General features: G+C 38.4%; 2 protein-coding genes across 2 annotated transcripts; one reads left to right on the top strand and one right to left on the bottom strand.

The window, feature by feature from the left end:
- Nucleotides 1-103: 103 nt before the first annotated feature.
- LOC139150663 (solute carrier organic anion transporter family member 2A1-like) lies at nt 104-12,613 on the bottom strand. The gene is made up of 11 exons (XM_070723093.1): nt 12,535-12,613; nt 11,077-11,257; nt 10,357-10,799; nt 7,533-7,865; nt 5,791-5,949; nt 4,748-4,928; nt 3,466-3,604; nt 2,692-2,864; nt 1,223-1,284; nt 766-1,052; nt 104-243 (listed from the first exon to the last, which is right to left on the bottom strand). The coding sequence occupies exons 1-11, from the start codon at nt 12,572-12,574 to the stop codon at nt 205-207; spliced, it is 2,037 nt and encodes a 678-aa protein (XP_070579194.1). The 5' UTR covers nt 12,575-12,613; the 3' UTR covers nt 104-204.
- A 5,596-nt stretch (nt 12,614-18,209) lies between these two features.
- On the top strand, nt 18,210-19,349 carry LOC139150606 (uncharacterized protein KIAA1958 homolog). Its single transcript, XM_070723041.1, has one exon. The coding sequence runs from the start codon at nt 18,210-18,212 to the stop codon at nt 19,347-19,349; it is 1,140 nt and encodes a 379-aa protein (XP_070579142.1).
- Nucleotides 19,350-20,275: the final 926 nt, after the last annotated feature.

Raw genomic sequence — 20,275 nt, 5'->3', positions numbered from 1 at the left:
CTGTGTAAACTCTACTGAGAAAAGTTAAATTACCCATTTTCATAAAAATTTGACTGTAAACTTGATTTATCCAACAAGCTTCAAATTTAAATGGATAAATGGATAAATTTTTGATTGCTTCTTGAAGAAACGCTATACAAAAGACAGCGACAAAGGCGCGGTGTCAAGCGTTTTTACATCTTGATCTCACCAATCGGGACATCTCTACGTTGGCTGAAAACCCTGGTTGTCGTGCTGAATATTCTGTGAGTGAAAGAAAGAATATTATTAGGTAAACTCATTGCCTTTGACCCCAATTTCCCTCCCCTCGATGAAACGAAAGTTTTGATATGCGAAAATAAAAACTATGAAAGTCAAAATTATAATTTTAACTTCCCCAAAACGCAATGAATTGCAGAAATTATTTGTTTGAAGAGTAAAACTGTTGACAGTTTCTTGAACAAAAAAGAATTTAAAGGGCGATTTGGTCAGTGATGTAACAAACGTATGCCACTGCTATGCTTTGCTGAAATTAATTATAAAATAGCTACAGGCTGATAAGCAAATCAGTAAACGCAACAAAATCGGTTGTTAAAAATGATGGTTGGCGATATCATGGCACATCATCACAAAACCTTTGCCAAGTGTTTTTAGCCCCTAACATGGCAAGGGGTACATGCCAATCCTAAGAAGCTCATTTTGGAGATTGGTCGCATCTTTTAATTGTTGGATTTCTTTGCTGCGTTTTTAAACTATGCGGTAATGTTGGACATATAACGCACAAACCTCTATGCGTTTCAGCTGGACAGCGTCGTTCATCCCAGATTGTGCATCTGATTTGCTGTACTCCGAGGCATCATCAGCCTGCCCCTGTCTCCGGATGAGTGTGAAAAGTGTAACTGACAGCAAAACCAACGCTAAGGTACTCATACAAGCACTCATTGACAACATGAGCACTCGGTACTTTGCGTTGTCGTACTGTGCGCATGCTCCTCTTTCGTTACATTCTTCCCGCCACAATAAGCAGGTGTAGTCTATGAGTGCTCCGGCGCCGATGGTGCCGGGAAGTCGAACTGAAATATTCAGATGTTAAACGAAAATCAACTCTACTATTGCACTTTTTTGCTAACAATTTAATAAAAGTCCCGCATCGAGGAAGGGACCAGAGCAAAAATTTTAGCAAAACACTGAAACGCTTTACAACGAAAAATACTTCATCGCAACAATTAATGGCGTTACTTACGCAGTGTGTAGATAACGTACTTCAGTGCTAGAGCCAGGGATTTCTGATTTTTATCCACGCATCTGAAGTTGAACCGAATGGTTTTAAGATGATTACATTGAATTTAAACTCATTTTAAATTCAATTTAATTCCCCTTTAATTTAAGCTGCACTTGTCTGATGCCGATTACAAGGTAATGATAAGACAGCCAATCCGTATAAATACGATCCAGCTTATTAACGAGTTGTAAAGATGAGGTAAAACGGACGGGTGTACTTGACATTGCTTGCTTGCGTTGGCTTTACGTATGGTATAAAAGGCTACGTTGTGTGCAATTCAATTTTCTATAATCGCAAATGGTGACATTCTGTTTAAGGCTCGTCCACTCTCTTCCAGCACATGAATAATTTATGGCTGAATTCTGAAAAAACACGATTGGAACTAATTTGGGAGAAGTGGATGGTGAAGTAGTATCGATTTAATCTGCAAATGTAATCTCATCTGCTTTTCTTTCTAAGTTACACAGTTGTTTTAATGAGTAATTTGCAATATTGCAACATTCGGCTATAGGGCACCTAATACTTTTGAGAAATATGAAAAATAAGAAAATCAAATTATCCCAAATTAGTTCCAATCGTGTTCAAACTTTTTTTCACGTATTGACTATCATACCAAATGGCACCTAATCGTTGTTTTTTTTTTCGGGGAAGGGGGGATATAGCCCTGTTCCCGTAAGAGAAAGCTTTATGGTATGCTTCATTTTCTTTTGGTTGTGATGAAATAAGGAAACACCTTGTAAACGCATGGAACAAAAGTATATGTTAAATCAACCCAGACTATTTGGTTTTGCATAATCTATCTAATTCTTAAGACGATTGGAACTAATTTTGGATAATTGAAAATTCATATTTTTCAAATTTCTCAAGAGCGTTAGGTGCCCAATAGTCGAATGTTGCAATATTGCAAATTACTCATTAAAACAACTGTGTAAAACAGAAAGAAAAGCAGATTAGATTACATTTGCAGATTAAATCGATACTACTTCACCATCCAATTCTCCCAAATTAGTTCCAATCGTGTTTCTTAAATGGCATGGGTTGAAAGACTTACATTTGAAATGTAATTAAAATCATGATAGCAAAATTGTAATGACTCGTGTTAAAACTGTAACAACTTTATTGCAAATCAAAATCGTTACATAGTAAAAAAATAACCCAAACAGAGTGGATTTTAACTTTATTGAAATGTTGAAATCGGGAGAAAAAAGAAGCCATGAAATCTTGTGATTTGCATAAAGTTGCATAATTTTTCACACCTTCCTCATCCAACTTACAGCTGTTTGTCATGCTAAAAGGTAACCAACCAGTTTTTAAATCTTGGGTTAACAAATTAATGACAATATCCTTGCTAAAATGTGTTTTTAAGCAACATACGCTGTGTTATGTGCAAAAACTTCAACGCATTGTGAGATCCAATAACGTAGACTAACCTGATTGTCACCATGGTAACTGGTAGACTCATCCCACTGTTGCAAAAGGAGAAAACTGTGAGGATCAGCAAAAAGGGGATGAAATATTTGCATAGCGAAATCGGACACAACCCATCACGCGCAAATGCATCCGTAGGACTTGTTGAGTTGATGCACAGACAATCAGTGAAATTCTGAGAGTTTAGAAGAGAGAAAAGTGAAAAATGTCTCATTAGAACAGGCAATACACTGTAACAACGAAGTTTGTCGTGGAACCGGAAAATTATTCTGCATACGGCAGACTGGATGATGGTTTTGAAAGGAATTTTTCATGGCAGCGCACTTCAAGAACAATATGGTAACGTTGTCATGGCAAATTTAGAAAATTGCTCGCATATTGTCAAACCTTGTCAGATTGTCTCGGGAATCTTGAACATGAAAATTAAAATGTGTCATTCAAGATAGACGCAAACCCATACAAAATTATTTTAAATGAATTACGTCATCTATTGGCCACAGATATATGTTAATCAATGTATAGCGGTTTGTCGATTATCTTGCATAATTTTTGTGATTCAAACGCGCGTGATTCCATATGTAAATTATTGCGGATGATGTTACGCAATGAGCACTTTTCATGGAAAACTTTGTATAAAATAATCCTTAAATTTTCGCCAAGATGAAAATACTTCCGGGTTAATGTCGGTCAAGTGGTGACAATATAGCCCGCTACGTCATCAACAAGTTAACGTAGGAGCGAAATATGCAAGGTATGTAACTATGTGAACACTGTACCTTGTCCGTAATGACAGTTGAGCAGCCGGCATAACATGGGGAATAGTAATTCAAGCCGTTTGATCCGCAAACAGGCTGGTAGTGATCCAAATTACAGTTGCACTCAGAGTTACAGCCTACAACCATTTTTTCGTCTGATCTAGAGACGGGACCGGATCAATAGTTGTGCCAGATTACTTAGGAAGGGGGGTTGGGGGGGTTGGGGCTAATGATGCCTTCCAAAATATCTACATAGCTATGTTATCATTAAATAAGCCCATATCATTTGCATAATGTTGTATGTAAACATAGGACCCTGCAAACTTATTCAACTTTGATTTGCTTAACACTTATTGAACCATGAACGTGACGTAGAGCGTTGCTCAAATGTCATATCGACTTCATATTGGACCCAGTTACATTTAATCAAATTAAAGGATAGATAGACAGACAGACAGACAGATACAGCCTCATGCTTTTATAGTTTTGATCTGATTTGAAATAAATGATAACACATATTTAAACAAGAACACGTGATAGAGAGTACAATATCAGCCAAAGGGATATGGTGCTCATGACGGTAACATTGTTGATGCCGGAGGAGAAGATAAAGGTATGATCAATGTAACCGTAATTAGGACCAGTTAAACAATGTTGTACATGTATTTTGCATTTTATACCGTTTTTATGTTATAGTAATACTTTTTATCGCTGAAAAAATAAAACAATTATAACAAAGCCAGTGGCCTGCAACTGCAATTTGTGCGAAGCGTTACTTGGATAACAGTGGCGGCGTTGGGCGCAAATTATTACCTGGAAGTTTGTGGGGAATCATAATGTGTATAGACCTGAGGTGTGTGTATCGGGAAGCGGGCCGGCCGGCACGGCCGCTGCGCGAGCTACTACATCATAAGGAACATTTCTGACAGAACCTTTGTGCAGAAGATGGTCAAAGCAGAGTCGACACATTTACAGATCGTTTTCTCTATCGCCATATCTGAATTTGGTGATTTCTAAATACAGAGACAGAATTATAACTAGTCATATGTATTTACAGCACAGTTGTGCTAAAATGTGATCAAATTCAGTCGGTCTCGTAGTTACAGATGACTCCGCGTTTTGTTTTACGCCAGGGCTGTACAGTAGTCAATATTCAACGAGAGAATGACGATTAATTATGTGCAGAAATGAAGCGCACAAGGACAAATTCTCATCAGCCGTGTTATTCTTACATCAATTTTTTTCTACATCTTGAATATGTACAAATAACGAAAGTGCTATGCATTTATGTAAGTATACGTACCTTGTACCTTCGAGGTAAGGTCCCTCACACGGTAAACCAATGACGAGGCTGTTTGTGATTATTATGGTTACAACGAGGGCTACGATCAGTTTGACAATTCCGGTCATCGTAAATCTCCTTCGTTTCATAAGCCAACCGATGAATACTGCTGTCGGCAAATTTGGAAATAGCCACAAGAAACCTGAAAATAATATTAAGTAGCACAAGCAACATTATTGGGACGCATTGGAACAAATATATATGCACAGGTGCTCAGGAAAGTGAACTGTTTTTGAGTAATTTAATTCAACGCTGTTTTGGACGTCACGACCAGTTATCCAATGTTACAACGTTTCAGTTTGACTTTGAAGAGGCACGCAGTTATTCGATGCGTTTTAATAGGGGAATATGGAAAGATATAATAGTATGGGAGGGTTACCGTCTAAGCACTTCAACATTCAGAAAAATATGGCATATGGGATTTGCGGCGTTTTGTATATCAATATGTTGACTACCATATGACAATAGTTTGTTTGTGGCATATTTTTGTAGATTTATAGAATGATGGTTATGCACGGATGACATGCTGCATTTTCTAAATAGTAAACATCTGTGCTCCAAAAACAAAATTGGGGAAAGGAATACAATCATTGGTCACATCAGTTTTCTCTGTATCTTTGAACTTTTAACGGTAATGTTAACTGTACGATGAAGCCTGATGAATAAAGCGTGACATAATAGCGTGTGTATATATATATATATATATATATATATATATATATATATATATATATATATATATATATATAGATAGATAGATAGATAGATAGATAGATAGATAGATAGATAGATAGATAGATAGATAGATAGATAAATAGATAGATAGATAGATAGATAGATAGATAGATAGATACATAGATAGATAGATTCGAAATTAAATAATTGCAAGTTTGCCGATGGAATGTACGACTTGTGAATGATAGAGGTCAGTAAGATGAATGATAGGGGTTTCTCTTCCTTTACTGTGACCTCTTATCTTAAATAAACTCAAATTTTCCTCTCACCTGTGATCAAGTTTGACATTCCAAGCGTAAATCCCAAGTCCTTTTGGAAGTATTTTGGCATGAAGAGACCAAACGCCACCGGGCTGTTGATTGAGTACGCCATACATACCAGCATGAACACTGGATTGCGTAACATGGTCCATATTGCCAGTAATAATTCTGTTAACAAAGACGCTGTCAGTTAGAATGTAATAGGAAACCCTGCATTGACACTTTGCAATGGTGGTATTCAACATACAACAACAGATTTGCCAGATTGTCCCTTGAACAAGTTTTCTTTGTTTTGAAATAAAAGTGTTGGTCAAAACAGTGTTAGACATAGATATATTTCTTACTGCATCATGCAAAAATTTAGGTTCACACAGATGTCAATTTGAAAGTATTAGTACACATAGCGTTCACAGATTCGACAGTCAAAAATTACTCATATTGGCTTAATTACTTCCTTTTAGCTCACTGCACTACCAAGTTACTTTAGGTGATCGAAATCGGAAAAAGTTTCATTCTTATAGAGCCATGAAGATTTTTACCTGAAGATTCTCCACAAAATATATCATTATGAGTAAATTGAATCCAACTAAAAGTACGTCTGCGGAAAAGCAATAGATAGTGTAACACACATCATCCAAAACCTATTTCTTAGTTCCCTAATTTCAAGCTTTCTGGCACGTTACCGGTTAACAACGAACTGTTACCTATCCAGACAACAGTTTGGACAACTGGTAACTTTTAGGCGCAATCTACCATTCGCACATTATAGAAAATGTACAGGAAGATGGTGGTGTCGCATGTGAAAGAGACGATTAATGCTGGTAGAGAAGAAATTTCTCGATTTTTCAGCCAAGAAAATGGATGAGGTGTGTCAAAGAACCATATCGATTGGCCATATTCGATAAACGCCATATGACTACTTTTTCTAGAGCTTGTAAGTCTCCCGAAACTGTCTGTCTCCTTCGTGCCCCGGCTTCGTTAAATAGACTATGTTTTCGGATGACTCACGGGCTCTTTGGGAAACATAATCGTATGCTGTAACCCAAATAAAGCTGTATTCATTCGATGGTTAGTTCTAAAGGAGGAGGTAGAGATAGGCGGTGTAGAAGTGACAGACCTTTGTATTTGCGCATAGTCTTTGGAATATTATGAGCAAAGAAGTTCCGACTATCTAAAAATGTTGGAGCATTGTAAAATGTTGGAGCATTGTAAAGAGCCTGGATAGAGACAATCTCCAAAGTCTATGTATACATGTACCGTCAGACTGGAACAGTAATTAATACAGTGTAGAAATAGACTAATGTTACTCAGTGTCGACGCAGACTTTATCGAAGCACAATAAACAAGCAGCGTTCTGTAGTTGACTAAAAACTGCAAGGAACTCCACTTGGCCAAAAACGTGTACGTTATGCAATGAAAGGAAGAATTCATCGAAATAATAGCAACGAATCCACCGCACAGTCATTTTTCCATTTGTTCTCTTCCTGAAAAATTACGACTAAAAGGAATATTCTTGAAGTAAGGCCAGCAGTTGGACAATTTTTGCTGAGAGAAATCGAAAGAGGCCACAAAGTTGTGTCAATGAACTTTGATAATTGTGATTTGTCATGTGTAGAAGCCAGGCAAGGATTTCACTAGAACCAATTTTGACCACCTTCCACGTGTTTTAGCATTTGCATGACTCCGAAACCACTATATCGGAAATCGTCATGAATTACGCAGGTTGGATACTTACAAAGCTTAAAGATTACCTTTAACATGTAAAAGAAACAATTTTCCTTTCGGATGTTCTGGCTGGCTCCCAACGATTTCATCACTTTTTTCGACTTCTATCTTATCCTCCGTGGTTTTTTCAAGTGGCAGATGTCTTGGAAAGAAAAACAGTGGTAATGACAAAAGTATGAGAAGAGGACCACATGCGATACCGACCACCCACCATGCTCCGATCCATCTAGGATCAGAATCGTCGATGTTGATATCCACCATGTCGACGCGATTGAAATCGACGTAGATTGCAAGAAAAATATAGCTGAGAATGCCAAATCCAATAGGCAAACCAACGCCCCAGGCTCCGTCTATTATACCTGAATTGTGAAGAAGAAGAAATTGTTAAACAGACAAGCAGGTTATTTCAGTCAGGCGTTTCCAAACATAGGTCTATCCTTCATTAAACTTGGTGCATGCATACATACATACACAGATACATAGATAGATACATACATAGATACATTCATAGATATATAGATACAGATACATACATACATACATACATACATACATACATACATACATACATACATACATACATACATACATACATACATACATACATACATACATACATACATACATACATACATACATACATACATACATACATACATACTGGTGCTATGAAGCCTTAAATTGACTAGTTAGAAAACAAAAAGACATTTCGTTCGACTAAGGTAGTTTCTTGTACTTTTGAGAAACTAGTTAGTGTTCTTAAGATATATTCATGTACATACAAGATAACTATTTATTTTACTTGTAACAAAAAACTTGAAAATTCAAGTGTTCCGGTTTTCATAGTAGAGTAATAGAATCTCACAACCCTGAGTACCTGGGATCACATTTCTCACACGAGTTGTGGATATTTTTTTTCAGATTCCTGGCCACTGGGAGTGTGGGGTCGACGGTGTGGGGAAAATCGATCCCACACTCAGAAACTGTCCCTCACTCTGCAGTATATATTACACAAGCTCTGATCGGATGATAACTAGCCTTTCGTTCCAAGCGCAAAATATTATCCAATGGCACGATGAGTAACACACGGTTAGAGCACGGTGACGGACGACGGCGTTGTCACGATTTTGGATAATGTTGTACGTCACTGATGACAGACTAACAAAAGACGGCAGAATTTTCCAAATAACTGGTGAACATCGGCCATTTGGTACATATAGCCATTTTTTCTGTTAGACATCTCGTCCGTAGCAGAAGTTGAAGTACCGGCAGTGGGTCTCACAACGGAGTTCGCGTTAGTGACATGGAATGTTAGATGGTCGCAAAGTAGATACAGTTACATATCAAATGTTTCCAAAGTGAATTTAATGCATTTCGCTGCCATGAGAGAAAATAATCCCACACACTAAGAACCTGGGATCAAATTTCTCACACTCGTTTGAGATATTTTGTCTTACACTAGCCGCAGGCGATCGTGAGACAAAATATACTCAACTCGTTTGAGAGAAGTCTGATCCAAGGTCCTTGCAGTGTGAGATTCTAATATTCTCACACAAGTCGCAGGTGAGTGTGAGACAAAATATCTCCGAGTGTGAATAATCTGATCAAGGGTCCTTGGTGTGTGAGATTCTTTTTCTCACATGACCACAAAATGCGTTAAATTCACAGTAGAAACATTGAATTGTTAATTGTATCAGCTACTATACAGTACAATAAATTACCCACAATGCTGTTTGAATTGTACCAACGACGTTAGTTTTCTTATAACTTTTTCAGTTCTGCATAAAATCAATAATGTGAAGTCTCAAGATAATTGATAAATTATATTTATTAAAAGTACGTTGAAATATTGTTGTATAATTTCAAAGAAACCATTAAATAACCTTAAAGGTCACATTCTGCAGGTACTACAACTGTCAGAGTTTTGGGAAGCAAGTTATGACCTACTGAAAGGGTCAATCTCTGATAAAAGTTAGCATGTAAATTTCTTTTGTCTTTTCTTTTGGAAAAAATCAATATCCATTGTTTCATAAAACAGGTCCAACTAGTCTCCCTACTTTCCATCACTTTATTCTGTATGGCTGAGGACACAATCAGTGGAAAATTTACAAAAATCCTTTCTCTTCTCTCAATCAAGCACAATTTTCTTAATCCCTTAAAATGGGAATTGAGAAGAAAGGCGTTTTTAAAAGTACGTTTTCAGAATTTTCACAACTGGTCCAGGAATTTGTCTACTCATAGGAGACATGGTGGACTTCACAGGGGAATCTACGTTTGGTACAAATCATGATTTATTATTGGAAATCTCTAGTACTGTGTACGATCCTACTTCGAGGCCATCCAGTATTTCGCCGGCGTCACCAATGCAAACTCAGCTCAACGGAGAGTTCCACTGCCAATACTTCAACTTCTGCTATGAACGAGATGTCCAACAGAAAAAAATATAGCTATGTTCTAAGTGGCCTATGTTCACCAGTTAGTTGAAAAATTCTGCCTTCTTTTGTGAGTGTGTTACCATCGACGTACAACATTATCCAAACTCGTTACAACGCTGTCGTCTGTCACGGTACTCTGACCTGCTGACTTTATAATTTTGCGCGTGGAACGAAAGACTATTTATCATCCAATCAGAGCTCGTGTAATATATACTGCAGAGTGCCGGACGGTTTCTGGAAGTGTGGGATCGATTTTCCCAAAACCGTCGATACCACACTCTTAGTGGTCAGGAATCTGAGAATTAAAATTAAATATCCCATCGTAAAGTTGGAAAAAATTGGAAACTGGGAACATTACTGTGTTACTTACGAGTGTTACAATCATACTTACATTAATTTAATGATCTATTCTCACCTAAAAATAATGAAGATCTTTGTCCCGAGAAATCATCAATGAAAGAAAAACCGAGACTGACGATAAAACTGTACCCGATTCCGGTGCATAATTGACTAATGAAAAAGATAGCGAACGCCATTTTGTTGTCCTCTGACATTACAATCTGTTCGGCTTGACATTCCTCGTCGTCGCCCGGTGAAAAACTCGCTTCGCAGAGTCCAAAGTCCGAACGGGATCCTCCCGACGACAGATTGCCCGCCCTGTCGTACTGATAAGGGGCCGAGAGAAAGTGCGGCAAGCTACCTAATGTGAAGGACGCTCCTATTAGAATTACACCCATGCCGAGCCAGCGTGGTCGGTGGTTGCTTTGTCTCCCCAGGAGATGGCCCACGAATGGTACGGTACACATCGTCGCAATACTGCTCGAACTCGATAGATACCCTTGCTGCTTGACTGTGAGGCTGAGAAAACACATATGAAAAAGGTACACTTGCATTACTGCACGTTGAGACCACGTTCTACACAGCCAAGATTTCCGACTAACGCGTAGTGTGCATTTCTTGCGAATGAGAGTCTCTTTTAGAAAATAACATTTTTGAACTACATGGAGAATTGATGAGTATCGGATACCGACAAAGATTAGGCAACATCCCTCAGCGTATTTTCACAGAAATACGTCTAAAGTACGACTTTGATCTTATAGCCCTTGAAGTAATGCATGTGTCAATGATACCTTACCCGTATCGTCTTTCTAAAGTTACCAGTATTGCGATGGTAAAGGCAGACATCATGGTGTAAACTGTTACAATTGTGAAAAGCAATGCTGTGAACACGCGAATATCATTAAACATCCAATATTTGCCGTCTTCATTTGCTGCATTCCGAATGTTCTTCGTTTTCTGCGTCTTAAATTCAACACCTGTTGAAAGCAAATATTCTTGTATTTCGAGCAAATTCAAGCTGTTTAAAAAAACCTCAACAAAACTACAAGGTTTAACTCAGAAAGGTAGCTAGGTAGAATATATATATATATATTTTAACTTCGTTAAAGCATTTAGGATGGTTTAAGATGGAAGATTGTCACTTTATGTCGAAAACAAATTAACTGATTTACTTGATAAAATTCCAAAGGAAAACAATTGACTAGTGCACTGTAAGTAGACAGTGTTAATGCAAGCACTAGGGGTTGCAAAATACAGACGGGTCCGTTGTTTGCCGCCCGATGACCTCGTTGCCAACTGTGAGGATATCGCTAGATCGATATTTTGGTAGGCTGAGCAACTACCCGTGAATTTCAAGCGAGAAGGCCCAGTTGATCAATCCGATAAGCCCCGTCAGATACGGACGTAGTTTTACAGTACGAAGGCCAAGAAAAATAAAAAGTTGGTTTCTCATTCTCGCGCGCGTCAATTCAGACCCGCCGCGTCAACCTTTTTCTCTGCTCATGAGGAAATAAAATGAAAAAATCCGCAAAAATACGTGACGATAGTTCATAACACAGTGCTGTGTAAAACAGAAGTGTTAACAAAATAACTGACACTAAACTTTCCATTCAGAACTGTACACGTATGTCACTCTTATATTAAGCTGTCAAAACTGTGCATTGCTGTACTTAAAGTCAAACCGCAGAAATGTTGCTACAGTGTATACAAAACTACTAAAGCAACACTACTTAACTGTGCACTAATATCTGCGTGCTTCCGATGCTGTTTTCATGTGTTTTTGCGCGTTCTTGTCGGTTGAAGAATAAAAAATGAGAAGAAAATCCGCGTCACCGCATCATTTTTCAATATGTCTAGATGAGAAACAATTTGTTTTTCTTTGCCTAAGCTACGGTACACCTACAGTGTTTACTTAAGGTAGTATGCGTCTCGATGGCGAAAGACTGAAACTTTTGCTCAAACTTTCCTAAACGAAACTTTCAATCATTCTCTTACCAAATCAACAATAAAAATCAGGGTTCACCGTGCAAATTTTTGAGCAAGCGAAACAAATTACCCAACATGTACATTTTGCGAATTTTGAACTTCAAAATGGCCGCCATCTCTGTGTTAACTCTATAGGAAAAAAATAAATTTTGGATTTTCTTAAAATTAAGACGATAAAAATTTTCTTTCTCCAAGAGCTTTAAAATGAACCCCACAAGTACAATTCCAGATTGTACATTTCTTATGACAAATGACAGGAACAACATACCCGCCGTTCCGTTTGCAGTGTCCCCGCCTCCAGTATCCATCGTTGACAGTCCACAATCGTGTCTCAGGCCACAGTTACTACGTCAAAGAGCACCGTGCTATTGACGCAGTGAAGGTGAGAAGGCTAACTTTTTAAAACTCTCCGTACCGTAAATCATGATTACATCTCTTAACACGCACGATTTATGACAATCCTGATAGGAATAGGGTGACAAGTCCTTCAAAACTACGTCGCATTTTTTGTCACGAAATATTGACGCAGTGAAGGTGAGAAGGCTAACTTTTTAAAACTCTCCGTACCGTACATCATGATTACATCTCTTAACACGTACGATTTATGACAATCCTGATAGGAATAGGGTGACAAGTCCGTCAAAACTACGTCGCATTTTTGTCACGAAATATTGACACCCTTTCTTTATTGACAGTATTGTTTGCTACTCTATTCAGGACTACTCAGCGATTGTCTGTTTTTTGTATATATTAGTATATAAGAAAATGTGAAGGAAACATTGTGATTTGTACCTGTTCGTTTAGAGCACAGTAAAAAGTACGCGATGTTATTTGCAGAACTATGTACTTCTCTGCACTTAAATTTTGTTGCAATAGGGTGACCAAATTCAAGCTTTACATCTCGGCAGAGGGGACCTGTGGTAGACAGATTTCAACGGTCTGGCTGGGAGCGGGCGTATCTCTATCTTGTGTTAAGCATGGGGAAAAATCCAGTATTAATCATATATAAACATGAATGATTTCCAGTTAACTGCGTTAGTTTAGGTGCCCTCAGACGCATTCTTTGCTTTTATTCTTTCTCCCCACTATCTCAATGTATCACCCTGATCGTGTTAATCTTAAGAGCTAATTATTTGAATTTCAAATTTAGGTCACCTCTCTTTTGAGAACCGAAATCGCCCTTAGGTACTTCTTCATGTATAGTATTAGTGCACAAAATTGTTATCTTTTTAATTAGGGGCAGTTGATAATTAAAACACGCGCACGGTAAATGCAATTTCTCTCTTAGGGGGGAGGGTTTTGACTGTATTTCGATTACCGTGCGCAAAAATCCCACCACATGTTTTCATATCGCGACATTTCGCTATACGTTGTTTATGTATCACAAAGTATCGCTATATTGTTTTGCGTGTACAGGGCCAGTGTGGCACCCGCGCTACACCAGCATGAGTGATGAAAGCGATGAAATTCGTTTTCTTCGCCTCGATAAAGTTTGTATGTGCGATGTGTGATAGTGAGCATGCGTGAGTGAGTGCTTCACGAACTCTACAACGTGTGGAGCGGTCTCAGTCAGAAAAAATGTAACAACTTAGCCGGCTATTGAACCACTCTTTTTTGAGAGTGGGGATTTAGCCGAGCGGTTCTCTCTGTGGCCTCTCCGCTAGGCGACTGATGCCGTATGTTGTGGGTTCGAACCCGATTGAAACCTAGCATTCTTTTGACACACATGTGGTTCAATACACGAGTAAAAAAACGTAACAATCATTTTGGATACACCTTTTCATTTCATTCAATTGGTTGCGTCATTTTTGAGTTGGCGCTGAACAAAGATTGATTTCAGAGGGTCGGTAGCGTATATGTGATTTTATAGCGACTTAATTACCGATAGTAGGTATGCTGATACAGAATGACACTTGGTTGGATTTTCGCACTTCCAAAGTTTGGTTTATTAGGGGAGGGGGTTAAGGTCAAACACAATTACTTGCGTTTACCTTGCGCATATTTAATTATCCACGGCCCTTAGATTCCGCAATTGGGTCAGTGCCAAACTGGTATAATGCCAATGTAGTCTTCAGAGGTAGTGTAGTGACTCCAACTTGCAATTCTCATCGCCAACCAAGCAGAAAGTACTCATAGAAAATAGGTTCCTAAACTATTATCGTTGATCCATCGATATTCTTTCTTGAAACCTTTTCACTATATTCAATCTACGTTGACGCCACCACACCGTCTAAACTATCGCAGCCGACAGTTTGAAGGGCAGTACATGAAATAGCTCTCCCAGGTAAAGCACACGATAAAAACGCCTATTCTAAAGCTATGTCACCTTTACATCTTAGGGGCCGTGGATAATTAAAACATGCGCACGCTAAACGAAACTAAGTGCGTTTGTCCTCAACCCCTCCTCTAAACGAAAATTTGGAAGTGCGAATATCCATCCAAGCCTCATCCCTGTATCTGCTGCCAACAATCGGTGATTACGTCACTATGAAATCGAGTATACTCTAATGACCCCCCCCCCGCATACCCCCTCTAAATCAATCTCTGTTCAGTGCAAACTCAATAATGACGCAACCAATAGAATGAAATAAAAAAGTTTATCCAAAATAATTGTTACGTTATTTTACTGGTGCACTGATTCACATGTATGTCAAAAGAACGCTGGTGTAGCGCCGGTGCCGTACTGGCCTGGTACACGCCAAACGATGTAGAGCGATATTTTGCGATGCAGAAAAAAGTGTAGCGAGATGTTTTGGATAGGAAAACTTGCAGTGCGATTTTTGCGAGTTTCTCAAAAATCGAAATACAGCCAAACCCCCTTAACACAAAATTTGCGTTTACCATGCGCGTGTTTTAATTATCCACGGCCCCTTACACATTGTATATGACCAGAAAGCCGTACATAATTTTCGCAGACTGCATTTAACCTCTTTATTCGATAATTGTCTGAAAATAAATCTTTTAATAAGGTCGCTTACTTGTCAGCGACAGCTCACAATTTGTATTTGGGTTAGATAAGGAACATTCTATGGGTAAAAGCAGTTCAGACGCCGTGGCGACCCTCCCCCTTAGCTGTCTCAGTAAAGTTAAGTTTTTTTCGTCAATCAGTCATCAAAAATAAATTTGCTTGAAGAACACACAGACATGCGCTGTAGTTGCATAAAACTAAAGATAATATTGTAGCTAAAACACTGCCCTCTTCAAAGTGTGAGAACACAAATAAATCACAGAGATAACAAAATTCACTCCACCGTGACAAGTTCACCTTGAGTGTATGTCGATCATCCCACCTGGACCAAATGGACAGCCAGACGATAACGCTTTTCTTTGCTACACGCAAAAACAAACACAGGTGCCTGTACCAATGTACAGTGTTATAATTAAGCAATAAAGCACATCCAGCGACGGTATACCATATGATTTTGACCACTTCACGACATAAATGCACATGCGATAGCGAGTGCATATATGAAGTGAACTGGTCAAAATCGAGTGGTATACCATCGCTGGGTGTGATTTATTGCTATTATAACAGTATATTGACATTCTGGCGTCGAACATTAAAAACGGATTTTTACTCAAGCTGAGAAGTTGCGCGTATGCCAGCCGTGGTATGTCGCCAATATACCACGGTTCTTTTCGCGTCTCGACCAATCAGATCGCTGTATTTGGGCCATCAATATACTTGTATGATATAATACCCGATATGAAGTAAGAAAACTTAACCCAATGATAATTGGACTTTATACAGTCATTTGTGTAGATAAGGGGCCCATCGAAGAAAAATTTGGTACCTTACATGACCCCCCCCCCCCCCGCTTTAATAAATTTGGAATAGAACAATAAGACAAATTCGCTTTCATGGATCCAGCATAATAGAGGATGGATATCACATTAAGATAGAATGCGCCTCGGGGACAGATATTTGGACTCTCAAACATTTCCAATTATTTTCTGATCGGCCACTTGTAGGGGCTCATTTTGAAATGCCCTTTGAATAAGAAATACTTTCACCGTCTTAGTTTTTTGAAATTCAAAAAAAAATTATTTTTCTCCATAGACATAATACAGGGATAGCGGCCATTTTTAATTTCAAATATTGGTAAATCTAGGGTAGCTTGTTTCTGTATTACCAAAATTTGCACGTTGACCGCCGATGTTTATTCTTGAGTTGAAAGTGAACGGTTGAAAGATTCCTTGAGGAAAATTTGAGCAAAAGTTGAAGTCTTTCACTTTCGAGGCGCATGCTACCTTAAATATAATGTTTCGTAAGTACAGTTACTGCATAGTAGATTTAACGTACTGTTATCGGCGTTTTGACTGAATAGCACTTTCTCGAAGGTAGTTTATGATGGATTTCATGTTTCATAACAGTAATATTATGATGGGGCTTATTCAGAACCCACACATTTCGGCCTATAATTTCGCTGAGTTGGAATCCACTGATCGAACGCCAATATCTTCGAGTTACAAGACCACTCTATCAATGTCATTGGTATACCACAGTGTTTGTAAGCTAATATGAAAATTTATATGAAAGAGCTTTGCAGCTGCCATACATTGAACTTCTAAAAGTTTAATTTATATTAGTATCGAGTCTAAAATAGGAAACGCGATTCCAGTACAAATTTCTGTGCAGAACAAGCTTCCTACTTTGTCGTGTTATTTGACCTTTGCGGCCAATATGTTACACAGTGTAGACTTCTCTGCAGTCATTGGCCATGCACTTGGCTTTTAGAGTAGATGAGCCAAATTGAAGGGATGACCCTCTTGGGCGTAAGTTAGAGATTCTCCTCAAAACTATACGTCACTCTAATGTAGGTTATGTTCAAACTTTTATGTCTTCATTCTCAATCATAACTTTTCAAGTGGCTTTTCATATTTGTTCTCTAAAACACGACCTGATGCTTTTCCAGGTGACTGAAACAACAGATAACACTGGTAATCAAAGAGTTGATTAAACTTTCGATAAAATATAAATTTCAATTTATGACCACCATGTGATTCAAGGAGATCAAAACCCTATATGAGATCTTCAGTCATGACTGTTTGTGGAAAGATACCGTATTTTTCAAAAAAAACCTAAGGGTAAAAGAAACAATCCGACAGTGAAGGGCTTTTTTCACAAGGTCAAATACACTGTCACCATTGGGAACTAAGTTATGCCAGGAACAAAATTCGCACATATTGTAGGTACTATATATCGTAATGTTGTGTCGTTTGAGGGCGTTCTAGATTGGTAACACGTCTCATAAAATGCTCAATTACTTTTTTAAATGTCGAGTGAAGGTAAAGATGCATTTGAAGTGAATGATAGCATCTTTGATAGACCTTACTTCCTCAATTTGAAGACAGAAGGCAATTATTCTCTTAAAAACTCTCTGCTCACAGTTTATCTAACCTTCATCCCTTGTAACACGACAATGCTGTTAACTTAAATGTGATCGTAAATTTCCCAGATTTATTTTACATTTAATTTTCCATGTTTAATTGTAGTCGACTTTTTGAGTGTGCGAAGATCATGAGGGCATGTGATTCATAATACCTCTGTGATCAGTTCTCTGTATCATTACATATGTATTGCCGTATTCCAAGTTGCACGTGAAAAAATAAAACCTGTATTTTTACAAGCTGATATGCAAATTAGCAAAAATTAAAGTAATCCCCGTGTCTTTCTTTGCAAAAACGTAATTTCTAACGTTTTATTCCCACACTGTACACATATAACGGTAAAGGGATACGTCTGACATCAAATTCATTGCAATATTTGGTCACAAAGTGATCAAAATCATAATTTGCCAAATTAATACCGCGCGTGACAAACTGGTATTTTCTATTAGGCGATATGCAAATGATATCATCGGTATGCAAATTTAGTAAACAATATATTTTGGGGAACTACTTTCTATTTGTAAATATTGTCGTCTGCAAATATCGTTGTTCATGGAACAGTTGGAAGATAAATATTACGACTGGGTGAATTGTATGTACGTCGAACACTTAGAAAGTGAATTTTATTATCCAGACGATGAGGAAAATGAGAACAAAACAACAATGCAGGCCTTCGAAGTCGAAAACAGCAACTCAGCGGTGGAGCCAGAAGTCGAACGCCCTTCAACTTCAACTTCGGCAAGCGAGAAACCGCGGTTCGTAAGTTTCTCCGCGGACGAAGTAGCTGCTTTTGTGGGCGACCACAAAAACAAGAATACCGTTTTGAAAACGAAGCGAGAGGTCGCCGTGTTTGAAGAATGGAAAACAGCAATGACGACAGAGAGACGTCCGTTAACGGAAATACCACCGTCCGATCTTGATCCCCTCCTCGCGAAATTTTTTCTCGGCATCAGGAAGAAGAACGGCGACGACTACGAGCCGGACTCTATATCTAGCTACCAAAAATCAATCGAAAGATGGTTACGTGATAATGACTACGGTGCTAGCATTATCCGTGACGAAGCGTTCGCATCAAGTCGTCGAGCTTTGGCAGCGAAACGAAAACAGCTTAAGGCAGCAGGAAAGGGCAACTTGCCGAACAAGTCCGAGGCGATAACATCTGAACACGAGAACACTTTGCTGAAAGCCGGTCAGCTTGGAGTCCACTCCGCATCGTCGTTGCTTAACACCCTCTGGCTGAATAACACAAAACTATTCGGTCTTCGCGCCAGTAATGAACACCATCAGATGGAATGGGGTGACGTTTCTCTGGGGCATGATGAAAACGGCGAATATATCATCTACAACGAAAGGCTCACAAAGACTCGCCGAGGGGAACCTGGCAATACGCGAAGTTTTGCCCCCAAAGCGTACGCTACCCCGGCTTCTCCAGATACATGTCCCGTTATCGCGTACAAGACCTACGCTTCGCGAAGACCCGAAAAAATGAAATCTGCCACTTCGCCATTCTATCTAGGCATTGTAGTCCAGTCAAAATACGAAATGACCCACCACAAATTGCAACAGAATTTATTTTTTCACTACTCACCTCAGAAAAACCCACAGAAAAACATATCAAAAGTCTTCCAAAATCCAAGGAGTGGAAAACGGCCTAATTTGCATAAATCCAAAATGGCCGCCCCGGTATTATAGGTTCAATTCTTTTGGCCACTTACTGCCCAATATTGGTCCGATTTTGAGAATTTTTTTTTATTTCCATGTACCTTGTACATTTTCATGATATTTTAGACATGTTTACGATAATTCCATTGTTATTATTTACAAAACAGGAACATAAGTCTGAATTTTACGGTAAAACAATGGTATTCTCACACACTATGTCTTCTAATCAATACTTGTTTCATGATTTTATAATGTGCAAATGTCTGTAATGTTAAATAAATAAATAAATAAATAAATACACAAGGAGTGGAACAATGCCTAATTTGCATAAATCCAAAATGGCCACCCTGGTATTATAGAATCAACACTCATGACCACATTTGCGCGATATCAGTCCTATTTGGACAATTTTTTTATTTTGTACTTCTCTTCTAATTTCCAACAAGTTTAGGGCATTTCCAATGGAAGTTATTAATAAAACAGGCACACAAGTCTGAATTTCAGGGTAAAAACAATGGTACACACACACTTCACCTTCCAATCAATACTTGTCTAATTTTGCAAGATGCTAATGTATATGGTGTGAAATATATAAATAAAATTGAAAGCAATCTCAGTATAACTAATACATAATATGTAGCCATTTTGTTTTGGTTGTTAATTTTCCAATAACCTATTCCCCATTTCACATTAAAAGCCACCGGCTGAACTTACGCATTGTTTAGAACATTCGTTCTATAAAAGTGGGCGGTTACAGTTAACATGGTTTGAAGTCTAGTTATATCTAGTGTGGTGATATTGTGTTACCAGGGTACACTGGTTGTCACCACAGTTGTGAAACTCAACATGGGGTTCAATACTAGCTGGTAATTGTAAAATTACCAGTTTACCAAATGCTGTTTATTTTACCCCAAATTGTAGATAAACAGCCGTGCCTGAATTGACAGGGTGTGCCA

The sequence above is a fragment of the Ptychodera flava genome, chromosome 14 (genome assembly GCF_041260155.1).
Source record: "Ptychodera flava strain L36383 chromosome 14, AS_Pfla_20210202, whole genome shotgun sequence".
Lineage (NCBI taxonomy): Eukaryota > Metazoa > Hemichordata > Enteropneusta > Ptychoderidae > Ptychodera > Ptychodera flava.
The sequence above is the reverse complement of the archived record's forward strand: the minus strand, read 5'-3'. Positions and strand labels throughout refer to the sequence as shown.